The sequence below is a fragment of the Sebastes fasciatus genome, chromosome 7, assembly GCF_043250625.1.
Source record: "Sebastes fasciatus isolate fSebFas1 chromosome 7, fSebFas1.pri, whole genome shotgun sequence".
Lineage (NCBI taxonomy): Eukaryota > Metazoa > Chordata > Actinopteri > Perciformes > Sebastidae > Sebastes > Sebastes fasciatus.
Genome location: NC_133801.1, coordinates 26197637 through 26217583, shown reverse-complemented (window position 1 = coordinate 26217583; position 19947 = coordinate 26197637). Strand labels below are relative to the sequence as shown.

At 41.8% G+C, this 19947-nt stretch overlaps 2 protein-coding genes across 3 annotated transcripts in view; both read left to right on the top strand.

Annotated features, from left to right (window-relative positions):
- LOC141770481 (tyrosine kinase receptor Cad96Ca) overlaps window positions 1-19947 on the top strand; it is a 159481-nt gene that overhangs the window by 113726 nt on the left and 25808 nt on the right. The window lies entirely within an intron of this gene.
- Window positions 1-19947, top strand: part of usp32 (ubiquitin specific peptidase 32) — a 52651-nt gene that overhangs the window by 19425 nt on the left and 13279 nt on the right. The window contains exons 3-17 of one of the 2 annotated variants that reach the window (XM_074640005.1): window positions 3530-3635; window positions 4716-4834; window positions 5509-5668; window positions 9780-9911; window positions 10104-10211; window positions 10550-10665; window positions 11052-11114; window positions 11474-11557; window positions 11666-11727; window positions 11820-11922; window positions 12490-12676; window positions 13325-13503; window positions 14962-15102; window positions 15582-15699; window positions 18707-18864. In XM_074640005.1, the coding sequence (XP_074496106.1) occupies window positions 3530-3635; window positions 4716-4834; window positions 5509-5668; window positions 9780-9911; window positions 10104-10211; window positions 10550-10665; window positions 11052-11114; window positions 11474-11557; window positions 11666-11727; window positions 11820-11922; window positions 12490-12676; window positions 13325-13503; window positions 14962-15102; window positions 15582-15699; window positions 18707-18864 (1836 nt within the window). Of the gene's footprint in view, window positions 1-3529; window positions 3636-4715; window positions 4835-5508; window positions 5669-9779; window positions 9912-10103; window positions 10212-10549; window positions 10666-11051; window positions 11115-11473; window positions 11558-11665; window positions 11728-11819; window positions 11923-12489; window positions 12677-13324; window positions 13504-14961; window positions 15103-15581; window positions 15748-18706; window positions 18865-19947 lie in introns of both variants that reach the window. The other variant, XM_074640004.1, reaches the window with a different exon arrangement.

The window sequence follows — 19947 nt, the reverse complement described above, 5'->3', positions numbered from 1 at the left end:
TCAGACGCTGAGATTGGCAAGATACACAGATTGACAATGCTAATTATCCTAAACTAGAAGTGCACTCAGAGAGCGCAGACCTCTGCCAAGGCAGGTTTCATATACATCCCCCCCCCCCCCCCTCTCCCCTCTGCTCTATGATTCAGCACCTCTATTCTTTTTTCCCTTTTTTAATGTTATATTTCATAAAAGTGTAATAATGTCTTCTGACTTTTGTGGAGGCCAGTTGGATTTTAGGCATGGCAGTGCATCTCTGCTGTAATACACTGGGAAACCCTATAGCTCTTGTTGGTTACTTCTGCTAACCCATCAAACTTACACAGTCAGCATGAGTTCACTGTGGCTGCAGATGATGATGCAACCAGGGCTCCTTACAGTTATTCAGCATACATTGACACACAGTGTCATCCTGTCCCTCCCCTATATGCTGCCAGACCTAAAGTGGGTATATCATTAAAAACTCCCCTTTCAGTGCTTGTGTACATACATCTGGGTATCTGGAGTGCCTACCAACCCACAAACTGTGAAAGAAGTCAGTTATTTGTGGGCTGCCTAGCTCAGACCCAAACCCAGACCCAGCTCTTTCATGAACACCTCCGCACCTATTGACATTGATGCTATTGATGATGTTGATAACGATATTGAGGATGTTGCTGATGTTGATTAAGATATTCATGGTGATATTCATCTATCCACCCTGTGCGTTGCCTCTGTGCACTGCCTGTGACACCTGTGTCCGATCGGACTTGAAGCCGTTGTTGGCTCTTACTCACGTTGTTCCCTCCTATCTAGATCCTTGCTTGTGTTGTATGAACTCTCAGATGTACGTCACTTTGGACTGCTAAATGAAATTGTAGAATCAGAAAACATGTGATTCAACAAGCCATTCAGATGTGACTCCCCTTCCTATGTCACATGCAGGCTCATTAGAATATACCGCCCACAGCTTGAGAACTACCTTTGCAAAGGCGCACCCTATTTTTCTCTCAAGCCAATCAGAGCAGACTGGGCTTTTTCGATATTTTCGATATTTTCTTACACCCCTAATCGCTTTACCTTTGAACACTAAAGCATGTGTCTTCTTTCTCCTTTCTCCTTTCTCTCAGCATCTCTGCTTCCTCTTTTCTTTTGTCACCATGGCAGCAGTTACTGCGGTGACAGCGGTCCAGATCTAACATTACTGCTGGTCTCTTCAAACAGAAACATGGCTGCTGCATACTGACAGTTCAAAGAAAGCCTGAGCCTCATCAGTCAGTCAGTCACGACACAGACAGACATGTTGTTTTTAATGTTCAGAAATCTCAGTAACACTTCATAAATCAAGTCTATCTTCCTGTTTAAACACATTCTTCCTTTATTTATTATAAAATCATTTGATTGTTTGTTGTTTAGTGATCCTCAACATCATACAGACAGCATACATAATGCTTTCATGTATTGGATAAATATAGAATCTGCAAACAGGAGACTGCTCAGATATGGCTGTGATGCCATTAGCTGAGTTTAAAATGATTACACACATGGTGTTTTACCTTCAAAGGACGTGCTTTCAGGTGATGGAGCTCAGTGCCACCTCACGGTCAGGCGTGTTTTGGTCATATAGATTCCATAAAGCAAAAACACACTCACTGTTGGAAACCCTGTTACATGAAACACAAAAACATACTGCTTTGATTCAGCTCTTGCTTACATATGTACAATAGCATTTCCCGTTTTGTCACATGACATCATATCACTTAAATCGTAATACAGAACATACTGTAGGCCTCGGCAGCAAATTGTCCTATTCAGAGGGAAGGACAGGAGAGATTGTGTAGCTCCATTGTAGTTGTGATCTTGAATTGTTGCACCAGCAGATCATGAAGTGACTGCCTGGGTCTTTGTAAAAAAATAAGTAAGTCATATAATGTTGTCATTAGCAGACTTTTAACAACTGATCTTATCAAGTGAGGCAGCGTTACTTGTAGTTGTTGCCTGAATTGCTGGTGCACCAGTTGAAAGAGTTGACAAGAATGTCCTAAAAAACAATGTATAGACTGATACAAATATATAAAAATCATCCCTCTCAATCATCACTTCTGACCCTCTAGCAGTGTGTGGTGGTGTCTGTATCTGCAGAGACCCTGCAGCCCTCTGCCTGGATTTTCTCTTTTCTTCTTATGTTGCTGTGTTTGGCACGTTTCTGGGCTTCAACAAACAGCCTTTCAGCCCCACGTGGTGGTGTAACCCTCCAGGCAATAACGGCACGCAAGGTGTGCAGCCCCCATTCAGGTCGTCAAATACCACCGGTTGGTAACGCCCCCCTGGCTTCTGATACCGAGGCACAAGTCCCCATTTAGCTCCGTCAGATAGAAAGCGGCCGTATTTCACGGATGAGAACAGGTTGTGTGTTCATATGTACTTATGTACAGGTGCTCCAGACAGTGCCCCCCCCCTTGACTGAGCCACACACAGAGAGGACAGGATGAAGCCTGCCCTTCGGCTACATTCGTTCAAAATCCGGAAACTCTGTACCTTCCAGCAGGGTTGTGTGCAGTTGTGTTCGTTTTTATTTGAGCTTTAGAAGTAATCGCTGTGAAACAATAAAACAATTACGTTTTATATCTCTGACTCACTGCTTTATTCTCACTAACGCCGCTCCCTCTCTTGATTCACTCTATAGCTCGCTCCACCATCACTGCTCTCTCTCTCTTTACAAACACCAACCGACAACGGTTCTATATTCTTCCTTATTGTACTGAATAATGAGAAGTATTTTTTTGTGATAAGATTGCAGCAGATGGAGGAAGTTTGCTGGTAGAACTTGCGTAGTATGACGCATGATTTCCCTTCTTTTTTTTTTTAAACCACGAGGGAAGCTCCTCTGCTTTGCATGACCCACTGACATGCATAGACCTCATTAGCTCACTGACTGCACAGTCACCTCGCCACTAGCTCACAGACATATAAGTGAACTTCATGCATCTGCACACACTGCTCTGTAACACTCTCCTTCACGCTCTGAGTGCAGCTTTGCAAAATGACTAGAGCGCCCCCCCTAGGATGGATCTCTAACTCGCAAGAAAAGACCTGAGTTGATTTGGATTTTTGAAGGCTGTTAGAAATAATTTTTAATTTTTGCAGTTTTTGAAGCCAGTTACAGATACAGTTGTCCCATCCTGTATTTTTACCTGTAAGAAATGAATATTTTCTACACTACATTAGATTTCAACTGCAAATGCTGCATCAAGGAGTGACACAATGAAATGCATAGATTTTCCAGGTGTTAATTATGTTGTATCAGTCTATTTTATTGTCTGTGAAACACAATTACATTAATGTGGAAATGATAAAATGCTGTAAACAGACTCACTGGTGACAGCTGATGGTAAAATCTGTTCTTAGCCGACAGGCATGTCGCTCATTCACACATTTCCCTGTTGTCAGTGCTATTGTAAATGAATGAACTTCTGCTAACTTGTCCATCATGTTGAAGACGGTGTGAACATGAGGTGATTTCTGAAGTTGTTGTGTATTTTTGGGGTTTTAGGTGATCTACACTTCATTTGGAGGCTCGTCTAAAGGACTGCACTTCAACAATCTGATCGTGGGTCTGGTGCTTCTGACCAGAGGACGCGATGAGGAGAAGGCTAAGTGTAAGTTGTTTCTGATGAGTTAACTGTGTTAATGCTCTTCTGTTAAATGTCAAATCTGTCACAGTGTGTAGATGTTTCCAACCAACAACAATCTCGGAAATGTCTTGAAAAAAGTCAGCCATAAACTGCAAATATCATATATCATATCATCTCCAGAGAACTGGTTTACAGCAAATAGTTAGTCTTACTCAGAGCATTTAAAACATCATACATGTTCTAAAGCTTTACAACTGCAGAATGAGTCAGCTCTACTGTATATTTAGTGCAAGTGTTCATTAAAGGGATAGTTCATATATTTTGAAGTGGGATTGTATGAGATAGTTATCCATAGTCCGTGTATTACCTACAGTAGATGGTAGTCGGTTAAATAGGTTATCGGTGCATTTGCAGTCAAAGTGGGTTGTTGATGGGACAGAGAATTGGTAGACGGTGGAGGCAGAGGGTCTAACGGCCAACGACCACATACATCAGATCCGTTTCCTCAGCAGAAACGTCCGCTTCTCCAATTTGCTGAATCTACCTTTCAAATAGCAATGTGTGCTCTGATTGTATATACTATGTCTTTTGTCTGACTTAAACCTTGTTATAGAAGAGTGAAGATGGACCTACCTATGTTTGAGGTAGACATAACTTCACTGGTGTTTGAATTGACCCGAAAGCAAGGACACACCGCTGACAAAATGTTCCTTCCTTGGTGAATTACTTATTTTCTCAACAAGACTGATGGTATTAAAGTGATATTCCATCTTTCTTCTTTCCTGCTGTTTTTTTTTAGCCTCTTTGTCTCTGTCTCTCTCTCTCTCTCTCTCTCTCTCTCTCTCTCTCTCTCTCTCTCTCTCTCTCTCTCTCTCTCTCTCTCTCTCTCTCTCTCTCTCTGTCTCTGTCTCCGTCTCCGTCTCTTCCTCATTCATTCTGAGTGCTGTGCTTGATGTGTTGCAGGCAGGCTAATCCATCAGGACGTTATTGACATTGTAGCTTCTATCGTCCTTACTGCTGCTACGTGAAAGGGCCTGCCTTCCTGTGATAAAGCTGAACTCTTCTGAAACTCTGTGTCTGTGTGTGTGCGTGTCTGTCTCACAGACCTCTTCAGCCTGTTTGCCAGCGATCTGGGTGGATATGCTGCCAGGGACGATATAGAAGCAGTTCTGCAGGTCCTGGATGGCGAAGTCCCGGCCTCTCTCAAGAGGTGCTTCAGTGAGGTCAGCAAACACCACAGCCTGCCTGTCACCACGTGGATATACATATGAACATTTACAACCATAAAAGTCAAAAGTCTCTTTTAAAGGGCACGTCCATCCGTGTTCTGTTCACGCCCACTCAGCCACTTCAAAAAACAGTGACGTAGGTTATCAAAGTAAAGCTGACAGGCATTAACGCTGTGTAGACGGCGATTTATTGATGTTTTAGACAGAGGGTGAATACAGGCATATGCAGGCAGACAGTATGAGAAGAATAAAGATATTTTTTTGACCATCACTTCATGTAAATATGTTCTAGGAGAAAATTTAAATACATGTATGAACCTAAAAATAAGCATGATATGTGACCATTAAAATTTGCCAGGATCGGCCGATACTGATCCTTACGATTGGCTCGGGATCTCCCTAATTAATATGTAATGTTAGATGCATTCTCTCATCCCTTGTCCCCATATGGACAGCTTTGGTTTTATTTGGCCTGGTTTTGAGATGTCTACCTCTCAAGATTTTTCTACTAATCATCTTATCACTGGTCCCATCATCATTAAAAAAGCCTGTTCCTGGCTAATGAGCATTTAGGAGCACATCCACTAGGGTCACAGACGGATGCAGAACATCTTCTTCATCTTTTGACAGACTACCAGCCTGATTTATTTGTTTGTGTGTCGTGGCAGGGTGACAAGGTGAACTATGAGCGTTTCAGGAACTGGCTCCTGCAGAACAAAGAGTCCTTCACCTTATCCAGATGGCTTCTGTCTGGTGGAGTGTGCGTCACGCTCACAGATGACAGCGACACGCCCACCTTCTACCAGACCCTGGCTGGCGTCACACACTGTAAGTCTCAAAAACACTCAATGAATCAATGTGTTTGTATATGTTGCATGTCGACATACGTACATGTGTTTACTTGTTGATGTTCAGACTGATATTTATAACCTGCCCAGAACAAGTTTAGTTGGTGGCCATTTAGTCTCTTGTTAAATGCTTTTATATGATACCTATGCATTCCTGAATAAAAGCCAATCTTCAGATAGTGGCCAGTCACTAATAAATGAAAGAACAATCAAAACTTGCCCAATTGAAACAAATTCCTGAAGACCTCTCCATTTTTCTCTATCGATGGTTAGATGGCGAAGGTGTTCTTGTTTTTGTTTCCGGCTCGTAACCTCTACTTCTTCTACTCTGTTGATTACGGCCATGCGTAGCCTATAGCGCCAACGGGCCACCGACTTAGCTTTTAGTGCCGCAGCAATCTATGACTTCATGTTACGTAACATCAAAATGATTCCAGTGAGTTCCACACAGTGAGGTATACAGATTTTAAATTTCGTGAATAGAGAGCGCTATTATCAGGTTCATGCTATTGGCAAAGTTGCGGTATCCAATTTAGTATCGGGAGAGAAAAAGTTAGTCTTTGCGTCTTGTTACAGTATCAGTAGAAAAAATTCAAGAATACCCAGCTCCAGCAACAACATGTTTTTAGATGTTTTTTCAGTTCAGAAATTATATATGTGAATCGTGTCTTGCGCAGTCTTCCCCTTTTTGCTTGACTTTTGTATGTACAGTATGCAAGACGTGTAGATTTGAAAGTCCAAGAAGTTGTGTTGTGGTACGTCTCGACATTAACGTCTTTGTGAGACAATTTACTGAAGAAATTCTTACATTTTTTTGTGCCATACATATTTTAAAGAAGGTAAATGTAAAATGAAAAAACATATCCAGTGATACCACGCTTTAAAATTGCAGACCAAGTAAATTTAGCCAGGCTTTATCTTGTCAATTAAGGACAGAGGGCTGGAAAGAACCTGTCTTGTCCAGAGAACCTGGACGCTGCCTTTAATCTGCCTGCTCCCACCTTATCCTCTTAACTGTGTGGGTGTGTGTGTGCTGGGGAAAGAGAGTGACTGACACACTCCTGGTTCTTAACTCTTTCAAGAACAAAAAAATAAAGCTTGACTCCTGACAGATCTTGAATCCTTTGCTAACTTGCTAGCCTCCGACACTGTCACACACTATTTATGAGAGTAGAAGTCTGTGGGAATAACAGCCTTCGGGACAGGATGCCGTAGTTTCTGTGAGCTGTTATCACGGGGACTTTGCTATGGTACACGCTGGCTGTGGCAGCACCTCTCTTAGGATGTTCCCTGGATAATGGTATGGTATCTCTGCTGTCACTCGGAGAGAGTCGCACCTCTAGGTGGGTATCGGGCCAGACGAGGCACCTGCCGTAGAGACAGAAGCAAAACACTGACTGTTCTTTAATGTGGATAACCTTGTGACTGTTGTTTATGATCATTTCTGGAACAGCCATTATTGGAACGCTTCATTTGAGGTCTGTTTTGGTTGTTGGTTGACATGAATAGACATTAAAGGCCATTTCTTCTGATTAGTTTTGTCATTGGTTTAAAGAGGAATGCATATTAATGTATATTTTTCATTGCTAGACTTGTGAATAGAGCTGGATATCAAACCGCAAAACGTTTTGGTAACAACCAAGATGTGTTGAAATTGTATAAAAAGCAAATGTCTTGTGGAGATTTGTACACAGATTTGTGACAGATTTGTCACCTTATCGTATCAACACTAGTATTGAAACATTTCAATGGCATTGTTTCCTCATAGACCTGTGGGTGCAGAGTCAAACACAGTCTGGTGGTCTTCTGTATCTTAAGGGTGGCAGGAATGCAATGTCTATAGACTCATTTACCACTAATGCATTTAAGACCCTTTAGCATTTGCCAGAATAAACTACCTTAACTCAAATTCTGCCATCATTACAAAGATTTGAAATCCAACAAAGACTAGCACCTGATGTTTGTAGAAGCAGGGAGCGACCCTGAGATGGATGTGAGATGTGAAGGAGGCGATCCATAGTCCGGGTAATGAGTTTTATAGATTAGCAGTCAGACGGTAGCACAGCTGTCGTGAGGAATGTTCAGCATGATGAACACAAGTATTTATTTTCCTCCTTGCCTACCAGGACTCATCACTGATGTATTAATAAAGCTATGCTATTGTTCCCTACCATTCTCTGATATTCAGAGCTTGATAAATCTGCTTTTTAGTAGCTTAGCTTTGTTGTTCAGGACCACAGTGCGTGGGTGAGCGTGTGCTCGTTTTATGATTATTGCATAGGAAGTGATCTTCCCTGTTTGTGTTGAGGGGGGTCCAATTCAGCTTTGAGACAGAAAGGTAGTCATGAATCTCTAGTGCTCGCTTCATGCCTTAGTCCATATATAGTCCTTAATAATTTATCAGCCTCATATTATTTCCTCCATGCCATTCTCCATATAGTCCCCGTTCACGTTCTAAATCATTGATTTCTTGCTCCCTTTTAGTCTGTTTTAAGATGAAACGTCTGAGTCAGGAAGCAGAGTTGAACAGTAAAAAGGTGATTTGAGTGCTTCTGAGTCAGGTCCAAGGTCAACTGTCCTGATGTTCATCTCTGGACTACAGGGAAACAGAACCTGGATGTGAGAGGGACACAGATGGTCCATTCTGCCGTGTGCTGCTTCACCAGCAGTCGACCACAACTATCATCATCCAATCTGACTGGAACTGTGACCAACAGCTCCCTAAAAACAAGCTTTCAGGAAATTGTTTTAATAGCCTGACTGGAAAGCCACTGTCCAATTTCTGCCAGGAATTGACTGCAATCTGATTTATGTGTCTGTGCTTTGACACCTATCATATGTTTTGGCTCCATTTGGCTGACTAGCTGCTGAATCCTATTACCTTAAGCTGTGGATTAGCATGTTGAAAGGGGTAGGCTGGTTCATTGACCCTGGCAGGGCTTCATATGCTATATTTATCTGATGTCTATCACTTTTTTACAAGTTGAATCAAATACCATTCCACCCAGTGGCCAGTTCGTAACTGGGTTTGCTGTGATATCATGACCACTATCATGTTAAAGCTAGGGTTGGTAATGTTGAGAAACTATCAAGAGTACGCTAGAGTTTAAAAATGATCCAACGTAAAGACCCAGCTCAGTGTTGTCAACTCTGTAGCTAGCAGCACCAGCTCCAAAAGTCCCTAAATCTAGAGAGAAAGTTGGCAACACTGACAGTCCGGCCCTTCAGGCCTCCCTCCAAAGCCACTCGCTGAAAATTATCATTATGAAGTAGGGGTGACACGAATCTCCAACTCCACAATTTGATTTGACTTTCAATTTTAAACTCACGGTTTTTGATTTTCGATTTAAACATGCCATTGTTAGAGAGTTGTTAGTTATAAAGATCAACAGATCATTGGTTTGCCCTGACAACTGTCATTACACGTTCAAATTCTTCTTTAAAAAGAGAACTGAACTTCTTTTTTTTTAGAAAGTGTTTCAAAAATTAGACTACAGCAGTGTACAATATACAAAGCTGCATCTTTTCAATATCTGTGTGACCCAGCTCAGTACATAATCATTACAAAAACAAAACATGAATCCTTCTGCAGTGCATTACAAGTGGGCTGTAATCTACAAAAACACAGTTTTGTTGTCATCTACTCACTTTTGTCATGGGGAGGTTTTGTCTTACACATTCATCTAAAAACGCCATTAGAATCCATTTACATGTAAATAGCCAAGGAATCAGGATTTTCCAGCTGTGTTAACCAGGTTTCTCTGTATCCCTTACCCAGTTTAGGAAGCTAGGTTGCTCTTTTTCATGATCATGTACAAGAAAGAAAACGGAACATAGTTTAATGAATAAAAGGATGTTGATATCTGATATGACGAGAAGCGACTGTTCTTAATTGGTATAAACACCAGAGAGTGTCAGTCGGCCACATTCACTTGCAGTACAAACCTAAAGCTAAACATATCTTTAAGCTTAAGTAATGATTCCAGTGGTTTAACTGAACAACACTACAAAACTCAGAGAAAACTGGTCCCTCTGAACAGTGTTGCACTGCTTGTGTTTTTGACTTTGGCTTCCTGTTTCCTAACCTGCAGTGGAGGAGTCAGACATTATAGACTTGGAGAAGCGCTACTGGCTACTGAAAGCCCAGTCCAGAACCGGCCGCTTTGACTTGGAAACCTTTGTCCCACTGGTCTCACCTCCCATCCATGCCTCACTGAGTGAAGGTAAGAACAATATGTACCTGTATTTTTCATATGTCTCATGGGGGGGGTGTCAAGTGCATACAGGTAAATCTATGAATTAGATCATATGTAGGTCTTAAGGCTTTTAAATCCATTCCCTCACCGGTGAATACAACCCTCTTTAAAAGCTTGCTTTGTATAAATATGATGTGTGTTATTGATCTTGTTTTCCAGGCTTGTTTCACGCCTTCGATGAGAATCGGGACAATCACATCGACTTTAAGGAGATTTCTTGTGGACTCTCTGCTTGCTGCAGAGGGCCCGTTGCTGAAAGGCAGAAATGTAAGCAGTTACAGATTAATAAATCCCAGACACTTCACGTAATATATCATGCAAAGCCTTATTCATCATAAGAAGTGCAGTCTATTGTAGCTTTTTGTAGCTGCTGTTATCTGGAATTTGAAAGTTGAAAAGCAAAAACTGTTTTTGGGGAAAATGTTGATTTGTGCTGGAGCTCATTAGTGCACAATCATTGTTGTTCATTGGAGCTTGAAATTACATTTGTACTGTCAGAATTGGATTTCCTGCAAGTAGACTAAATGGTGTTGGGTTTCTGGGCAGTATTGTGCTTCATAACCAAATTTGTATTTCACCATTACCTCGTTCTCTTTCACTGCCAGTTTGCTTCAAAGTGTTTGATGTGGACCGCGACGGGGTTCTGTCTCGAGATGAACTCCATGAAATGGTGGTGGCCTTGCTGGAGGTGTGGAAGGACAATCGCACAGACACACTCCCTGTAAGTTCACATTGCTAGCTGTGACGTTACGTTACTGGCTGTGACATTATGTTACTGGCTGTGACATGTGCCAGAGTAAAACCATCATGCAGCATGTGTATAAATTTATCCGGCAAATAATCGGATATATGAGACTGATCGACCGGCACCCCTCATGTCCGATCAGCTGACAACTGGCCGGTTTTGACTGGTGGCCGATTGATCGGAGGATCTCTAATTTATGGCATTTTAAACAGACAGATATCGATGATAATCCCAGAATCTTACTAATTACTCAATTCACATTTTTACCCCCGGGACTGTTGGGATCTTTTTTCACAGCACTATCTTAGGATGATGTGCTTGGTGTTTGCTACTTCATGCTAATAGATTTTATTTCCTTGCAGGAGCTGCACAGTAGCGTGTCAGACATTGTAGAGGGCATCCTGAAAATGCATGACACAACCAAGGTGAGAAACAAATCTTGGTGACAGAATCATAATTAATGTAGCTGTCAGGAAGTTAATCCTTTGCATTCTACCCCATCATATAATTAGATTTTATAACCTTGTTTCAGAGAAAGTCAACACCACTTTACACTCAACTCCAGCTTCACATTCATATAGTTCCACACGCTGTCACTGGGAGCTGCCCAGTACACCCAGAGCAACCTCCTAGTCACCTTGCTTACCTCTAAGCTATTTTCACCCACAATGACCATAGTAGATGAATAGATTGTCTTCCACCTTTCAAGGTCTCAAAGCAGTGTATATTTTGAGAACAGTGAATGTGAGTATGCTGACCTTTGTATTTTTGACTTCCTCACCAGCTGGGTCACCTGACCCTGGAAGACTACCAGATCTGGAGCGTGAAGAGTGCTTTGGCCAATGAGTTCTTAAACCTGCTTTTCCAGGTCAGTACACCCACATACTGTACAGTAGTTGTACCACTCGTATCGGTGTTGAAATTGAAATGCGGTATTTCTTCATCATCGTTTTCCACGTGCTTTGTCTTGGTCCAGGTCTGCCACATAGTCCTGGGGCTCCGGCCTGGTAGTCCTGAGGAGGAGGGACAAATCATCAGGTACGTACCTGTCCTCTTTATCTGTCATGTTCGTTGTAAACCACTTTGAGGAATATAATGAGTATATTTTCCATTGTCTTGTTTGTGTGTAGGGGTTGGTTAGAGAGGGAGAGCAGACATGGGCTGCAGCAAGGTCAGAACTGGTTCCTCATCTCCATGCTGTGGTGGCAGCAGTGGAAGGACTACGTTAAATATGTAAGTCAACTCAAAGCAGGCAAAATGTGTATATATGCACTGATAGTGATACTACATAACCTTTTTGATCAGGTATTGTACTTAAAGGATAAATTCACCACCTTTTACTGTATGTGGATGTCCAATCAGTGTTGATGGTAAATGTAGTCAATTGAAGCAACAAGTTCTTCAGTGCGTGCTATAAATGGTTTAATAATAATTTAATAATATCATAGCAAGTGTTGCCTAACATGCTGTGTATTGTTGTAAAGGACAATTTAGGAGTGCGTAGTATCTGATTACAAAAACAGCTGTCAGTGAGCACAACAGTAGACCTACTGGAATCACTAAAACAATCTGAGAGAGATGGTGCCAGCGATTTTCGAGGTCTGGAACCAGGCTGTATTATTCTAATAATTTACAATCCAGTGTTTTGGATAATACATACAGTACATCGACCGGGTTTTCACTGCGTCCTGCACAATGATATCACACTGGGTAGCAGTGACACAAAAGCAAAAGCAAAACCACATTAACCACAAACACCACATTAATCACATTAATCCCTGCTGTTGTCTCTCTGTTCAGGAGCATAAGGGCATCGTGGTGGAGCAGCCGTCCATCCTGAGCTCATTGAGAACTCCGATGGTCACAGCCGCTATAGAGTCAACCCCACCGGACAGACTCGGAGGACTGGGAACCTTCAGTGCGGTCAGCCCCACTGAGGAGAGGTCACCTGATGCTATCTCCAGCGCCTCGGAGGCTACAGAGACCGGTCAGTCGACACACTTCACAGAACCGTAGATGGCATGTAAAAACAAAAATACAGCAATTACTCTGACTGCTTACTCTGGTGTACTGTATGTTTAAGAAAAATAACTCTTAAATGGTTTAATTCGGTCTTGCATTCAAAAGCTTCTTTCCACAAACACTGCCCGGATTAAAAGAAAAATTCAGAGCTGCACATTGATGAGTATCACTGTTGTTGTACTGATGGAAATCTACATTATGCTGAATTTACCATGTGAGCCATTATAGTACAGCTTTTGTCCACAGGGATCGCCAAAATCAACACACAATAAAAGTTCATCGTAGTAGCTTTACTTGAGCTCCATGGATAGAATCATTGACTGTGGACCATCATTCAGTTGTACATTAGAGAAATTTATCATCAAGTGTATTTAATTTTTTATTTAGGATACATTCTGATAAAACATTTTGTTCTCACTTTTCATTGGTGAACTATTCATCATTTATACTTGCATCTTTACAATGTCCAAACTCATGGAAAACAAATGAGTTCACTTGATAAAACATCACATTTCTGATGTCAGAGTGAATTTTAATGCTTTGTGTTTGTGTTTCTGTGTGATTTCTGTTTTTTCCCTCCCTGTGCGTGTGGCCTGGTCGCTCCCTCTCGCAGCTCTGAGCCCCCAGGTAGCTCCCTCTGCTACAGAGAGCTGTTTTGCTCGTCAGCACAACGTATCGGACAACAACAATCAGTGTTTTTCTGGAGCCAACGGCCACCTCCCCTCCCAGCTGGCAGCACAAAGACCTGGAGCCATCGACAACCAGCCTCTGGTCAATACCGACCCCATGAAGGCAAGGATGTGTGCATGTGTGATCGCTGCTCGGTTCATTTTGTTTATGAGCAGTACAAAGTCTGTTGACGTCTGTGAAAGTGCAGACAAAAGCAGACCGTCCAGTTTTATTTAGAGTATATAGGCGGTCACATTTAAAAACGTTTAAACCCCCAGTCTCAATTTGGTCACCGTTACACGGAGCTCCCAAACTGTATTTTGTATCCAGTGAGCCAGGTTACATCAGGCTGAAAGTGTAATTGGATGCAGGTCAGGTGCAAACACACAAGAGTTGTGTGTATATATATTTATGTAAGATATAATTGAAATTAATAAAAGAATTGTAAACAAAACTAGTTCTGAAAAAATAACTAATGCCGTCTCTATTAAATAAAATAGTCTCAAACAGTACAAATCAGTGTATCCAAACATTCTTTAAAGTAATAGCTCAGCAGTTTGAAAAATAATCAGTAAGTGCAGAGCTTGAGTCAGATCACTTAAAGACTGGAAACATGGGAAACATCTGGTGAGGTTATGGTTTATGGTTTTATATGTAGTCAACTGTGTCTTGTGGAACAATGCAGTGATTGTGTGCAGCCTCTTGAAGCAGAGACCAAAACCTAAACCTGTGCTCAGCCTCAGGTACTTTACATTGTGTAAATAAGACCGCTTAGGGTTGTTGGTAAGTGTATTTTTTAACTCTGGACAGACTAACTATTCCCTCCTGCCTCCAGTCTTTATGCTATGCTAAACTAAGCTTGCCCTGTCTCCAGCTTTATATACATACAGACATGAGAGTGATATTAATTTTCTCATCTCACTCCCAGAGAGAAAGCAAATAAGTGTATTTCCCAAAATGTGTCTTTAAAATGAGAGAAAACTAATATGATTTGATTGACATGTGCATATTTACGAAACAAAGAGTTGATGTATAAAAACGTTGTAGTTCAGTTAAAGGGGCACAATTATGGAGCTCATAATGTGTCGGACGCTTTGTGAATAAAGAAAAGTTTAAAAATAATTGTATGAATAGATTTAAATAAACAATCAAAAATAGAATTTTGTGGGTGTTATAAGCTGTGGCTTCAGCCTACACTACACATTTTCAGTCTGTAAAAAGAATCGTTTTGTGTCGTGTTTGGAGCAGTTTGTGTAATTCTTTGCGGATGAAAAGATATTTCAGTTTCTTGACAACCTGGCGGTTACATCAGAAAACTGTGAGGAGAATATTTCTCCAGCTTTTTCTTTGGTTTGACTTTGAAGAAATTATCTGAGATTCCTAATTAGGAGGCACTCCTCGCTGGCAGGCCAGATGGTGCTTCTTTTGTCTTATCTCTACATGATGCTGTACTGATAGCAGGCTGCCAGCCTGTGCATAGCATTAGGATACTGTCTCCGTCTATTATCTGTAATCCAAGTAGGCAGAATAGGGTCTTTTGTGCACGTATTTAAATGCTGTGTATGTGCTGTGCCCCTGCAGGCCCCTACGTTAACCATGGAGGGTGGCAGGCTGAAGCGCTCCTTGCAGCTGGTGCCTGGCAGAGACTTTGAGACGGTGCCAGAGCCGGTGTGGAGGGCACTCTACCATTGGTATGGTGCCAACCTCAGCCTACCGCGACCGGTGAGTGAATACAGTCTGTAATACAGTACACACCCACTCAACAGCTGATGAACTTCACTGTCACTGTGACGTTAACATCACAATATACTTTTAAAGGACCCGTGTGTGACAATTAAAGGGATCTATTGGCAGAAATGTAATATAATATAAAATAAGTATGATTTCTTTAGTGTATAATCACCTGAAAATAAGAATCGTTGGGTTTTTGTTACCTTAGAATGCCTTAGCGGGTCCTCTCCACGGAGTCCACCATGTTGCACCGCCATTTTTCGCCATTTGCTATCGTTCTCGCTCTCTTTTGCTTCACCACTCACTTCCCATTCCTGTTCATTTGTATAAAGTCTGTGTGAACTCATAATGGATCATAACTAAAAGGCAATAACGTATCATCTTTTTTATCCGGTTTTGACCAAGTGCACTGAACTACAGGAGTAAAAGTGACCTTAAGATAATCTCTGGTTCCTTTCCACCCCTTACAGGTTATCCTGGAGAGCAAAACAGGCCAAGCAGAGCTGGAGCTCTTCCCGCGCTACCTCCTCTTCCTCCGCCAGCAGCCGGCCACGCGCTCCCCCCAGTCCAACATCTGGGTCAATATGGGTATGACCAGCCTGCGAATGTTCCCACCGTATTTACCCCCACCAAGAGGTAACGTAAGCCTGCAGCAAGACCAGAGCAAGCCGTCGACAAATGCTTCATTGAGCTACCCCGCATCCCCCCCTCTTTTAATCCTCCTGGAGTGGACTGATCCAGCCCTGGCAGTTCTCTGGAGTGGGCAGTGGAATGAACCAATGGCCCATGAAGGGGAGAGACTGCTGATCACTCTAAAAGTTGCATAATTCAAACCTTTTTCGATCTTCACAGACTTTGCTATTCAAGTATTAGTTTTGACGACACTCGTTCTAGTGCTCCACACTCATGTGCATTATTAGTATTCTAAATCCTAACAAACATAACAAATCATAGCAGCCCTTAAATTGTTGAAAGGGAAACTATTTGGCACATTGGGACATGATAATAATGTCAGGCATTTCTGTACTCTCCCATTAGGATTTGGCAAAATTTGGAAAATCACTCGTTTGGCTTTCTGAACACCTGAAAATCTGTCTCAGTCTAATCCTTCTGTATTCCTCCACTCAGGACTTTCTGGTCTGTTAAAAAAAATGACAACACATAAAAAAGAAATTCAGGAAAAGAAATCAACATAATTGAGAAAAGCAAACAAAACTAAAATTCACTTACTGGCCTCCTTTTACATCATCACAGCAGGAAGAAAAGTCATAACTGTGGTCCAGCATGACCACCGCCTTGCAAAGATAAGGTTCCCTTAATACCAGTGGGACAGTGCTGTCAATTCAAAGTTCAACAGATGCTATAGAAATCACCAAAATATATCTACCCTGATACATTTATATCAGTTCAATTATATCACTTGTCCTTCAGAGATATGTAAAACAGGAAGCTTTACTAATGTAAGAATTCCAACAAAGTCGATTGTTTACCGGTAGTAAAAAGTAGAGCTGTCTCAGGATCAGTATCGGGTCCTGATCCTTTCTTTGCTGCTCTCCTTTACCGTACCACAGCCAGGCTCTACAGTGCAGCATTTCACTGCATGTGCAAGTGAAAATTGGAGTGTGTGAAAGTGAAAAAGTATGGGTTTAGATAGTGAGCTTGACACTAAGCTTAGACGCTAATTATCCTTAGCAAAGGTCAGTGTACCAAAACATTCAGGTAGCAGCTTCTCATTTTTAGCCGGCGCTGACCAGTGCTTTCACACGGTGGCAGGTCATATCAGCTGTCACTAATTAACGCTTATTCTGTGGGTAACTCGATAACAGGCCAAAATCACCTTTGTGTGCCCTCTGCAGCCGGTTTCTGTACTCACCCAGAGATCATTTGTGAGGGAAGACCCTCCACTCTGTAACACCACTGTACAACCGCGAGCGTACCGAGTGTTCCTTTAGAGATATGTCTCTCTAGCTGATCACATCACGTCAGTTTCAGGAGTGCGTTCTCCATTCTCATTTATCATATCCATAATTTTAAGCTTATAAACTAAATATTTTTGAACCAGAACCTCCAGTATTTGGATGGAGATGTTTTTTTTTTCTGAAGCTGATGATGGAAGTAGCTAAGGAGTGAGTTTCCCTCTCTCATCTCTGTTGAGAGTTGCACATGCTCAGTACTGATCGGGCATTCGCAAGAAAATGCCGTTGGGTGGTGTCAGAGGATATGGGCGAAACTTGAATAAAGATTATGGTAAATGGTAAATGAACTTGCATTTATATTGCTCCTTCCTAGTCTTCTGACCACTCAAAGTGCTTTACACTACATTGATCTTCTGATTAGTGAACGACCCGCTCTACCTCTGAGCCACAGCCGCCCCCCCAAAACACAACAATTAACTCTGATCTTTGCTGTTATTTGATGACCGCTAATAAATAAAACAATTTGTATAGGAGCAAGTAAAAATTGACCACAGGAAAAAAACAAAACATTAACATTGAACCCTCTTTTTTCAATGTGTGACACTTTCGGTTTCGTCAGATACTCAATATTAAAGGACAGGGATTGGGATCGGGGGCTAAAAAATCAGGACATCCCTACTCATCCAATATGCCTCCTTACGGGGGCTGCACTCTCACCAAAAGAGAGGTTATTGAAAGATTTATAAAACAGCAATGTGTGTGCTACAGTACCTCTTGATGATGCAGAAGTTATAGAGATATGACACAGGCAGTATTACATAGCAGTTAGTTGGTATCAAACAGTGTTTATCTCTTTGCATGATGTCTAAATGGATATAATGGACAAGTATGAAACTGAAAATGTCACCCTGCCAAAAGAAAGCAGCATAAAGTGGAGATGTACGCGGTAATCAGGCATCAGCACTCGGCATGAGAGCGCTGGTCCAAATCACGTCAACAGATCGGGTTTCAGGCCACAGTGGAGCTTTGGCTTCCATCATGACTCCTAATCTGTCTGAGCAGTCATTGCTGGGCATTGAGACCCTCTCTCAGGCATGTGGCTAAATATCTCAACTTGATCTAATTATGCATCATATTCTGCATAATGTCTTCATAACAGCCCTGAGGCCAGAGAGCACTGGAACAAGTGTAGAGGATGGTTCATTTAGTGGTAGAATTGAAAAGCAAAGCTGTGTAAATTGAAAAATCTGATTATTAAAATCACTAGTTTTTATTAATAAATCAATATCAGTTAAGTAAAGCTTTTAAATGTGTATATTTATATTTTTTAATAAACAGGACTGATATTGATTGGTTTGTATTTGATTTAATCCAATCTGAGTCCACTAAATCCACTAAGTTGATTGACCAATCAAGTCTGCACTGATTGACAAAAAAGCCCTTTCTTGCTGCTTCCTTACAACTAATCCTCAGTCACCAGAATGCTGTTGTTGGAATCGATCGGTTTGTTTTGCATCTGTGAGCTTGTGCGTAGCCAATACTGTATTTCAGTTGAGTTTTAAATCACTGTTCAAGCCCTTCCAACTAAGAAAAAAAGTCAAATGAACACACCAAATGTGTGCTCTGATTGTGTGTTTGGGTCAGTTTGTGAATGTTCCTGTCCTCTTTGTGCACCTTAGCAGGTAACGTGCCATCCCCTAACGCTCCTCTGAAGAGGGTGTTGGCCTACACAGGCTGCTTCAGCCGCATGGCCACCATCAAGGACATCCACCTCTACCTGTCCCAGAGACTCCGCATCAAGGAGGAGGACATGAGACTCTGGCTCTACAACAGTGAGGTGGGCCGCAAAGCTGTCAGAAAGAGCCGCCGTTACTTTGAGACATTTGGCTTTTATGATGTATCAGATAATGGTCAGCCAGTATATGACACAATTCTTCATAAGGATGAAGGCAGTGGATAATGTTGGCAGGAGGTTTTCTGTATGTCACAACTTTTATTTTGAAATGAAATGAACCATGTGAGCACATTATAAACTAAGATAATTAAGCTATTAAAACTAGATTTTTACACAGGACCATAAGATCACGCAGTAATGTAAATGTACACTGTTGATAATATACTTCTTAATCAAATGACCTAAAGCTGATATACAAGCTGTGAACCTGGGCCCTCAGGGGCCTCTGGAGATCAGGGCCTTGGGACAGTTGCCTGCTTCGCTCAGTTGATCATCCAGCTAAGGCTCTCAATGCTGTATGACACATGGCCAACCTCAATCAATACATTTTACATACATTTCTCTTGATCCGGTCTGTTTGTTATTGCGCGTCTCCCTCGGAGAAGCCTCGTTGTGAATTCTGAATATCCGTATATACTCTGGCTCAAATAAATAAAGGCGGCCATCGAAATTCAAAGACCTCATCCACATTATGGAAATCATCTAAATATTCAGCCAGTTAATACTAAGCTACGCTTTCTGTACTCCAACACAACAAACACTCACGTTTCCATCATGGATGTATTCCACTATTCCACCATTGTCTTCCGGCAACACGTCACCTCGCCAGAGTTCAGAAGGAGACTTCTCCTTGAGCGAGACTCTTTCCATAATATCAGACACTTATAATAACAACCAGAGCCTGTCGTGGCAAAAACAAACACTTTTAGTGGACGTACATTGACGGTGATTAAATTACAGCTCGTTTAGCGGCTGGCGGTTACAGCGTCCTCCCTCAATACTGGACCAATTTCAGAAATTGTTTTCCTCATTAGTCATTTTAAACCAACTCTGGTCTGTTTGGGCAGTTGTGAACGCAGTAATCGTACTCTGGTGTGGACCAAAACAACCGGTTCGGGACCACTTGTGAGAGGTGGTCTCGGATTGGCTGATGGTTGCTTGACAACATTGGAGATAAACTGGAGG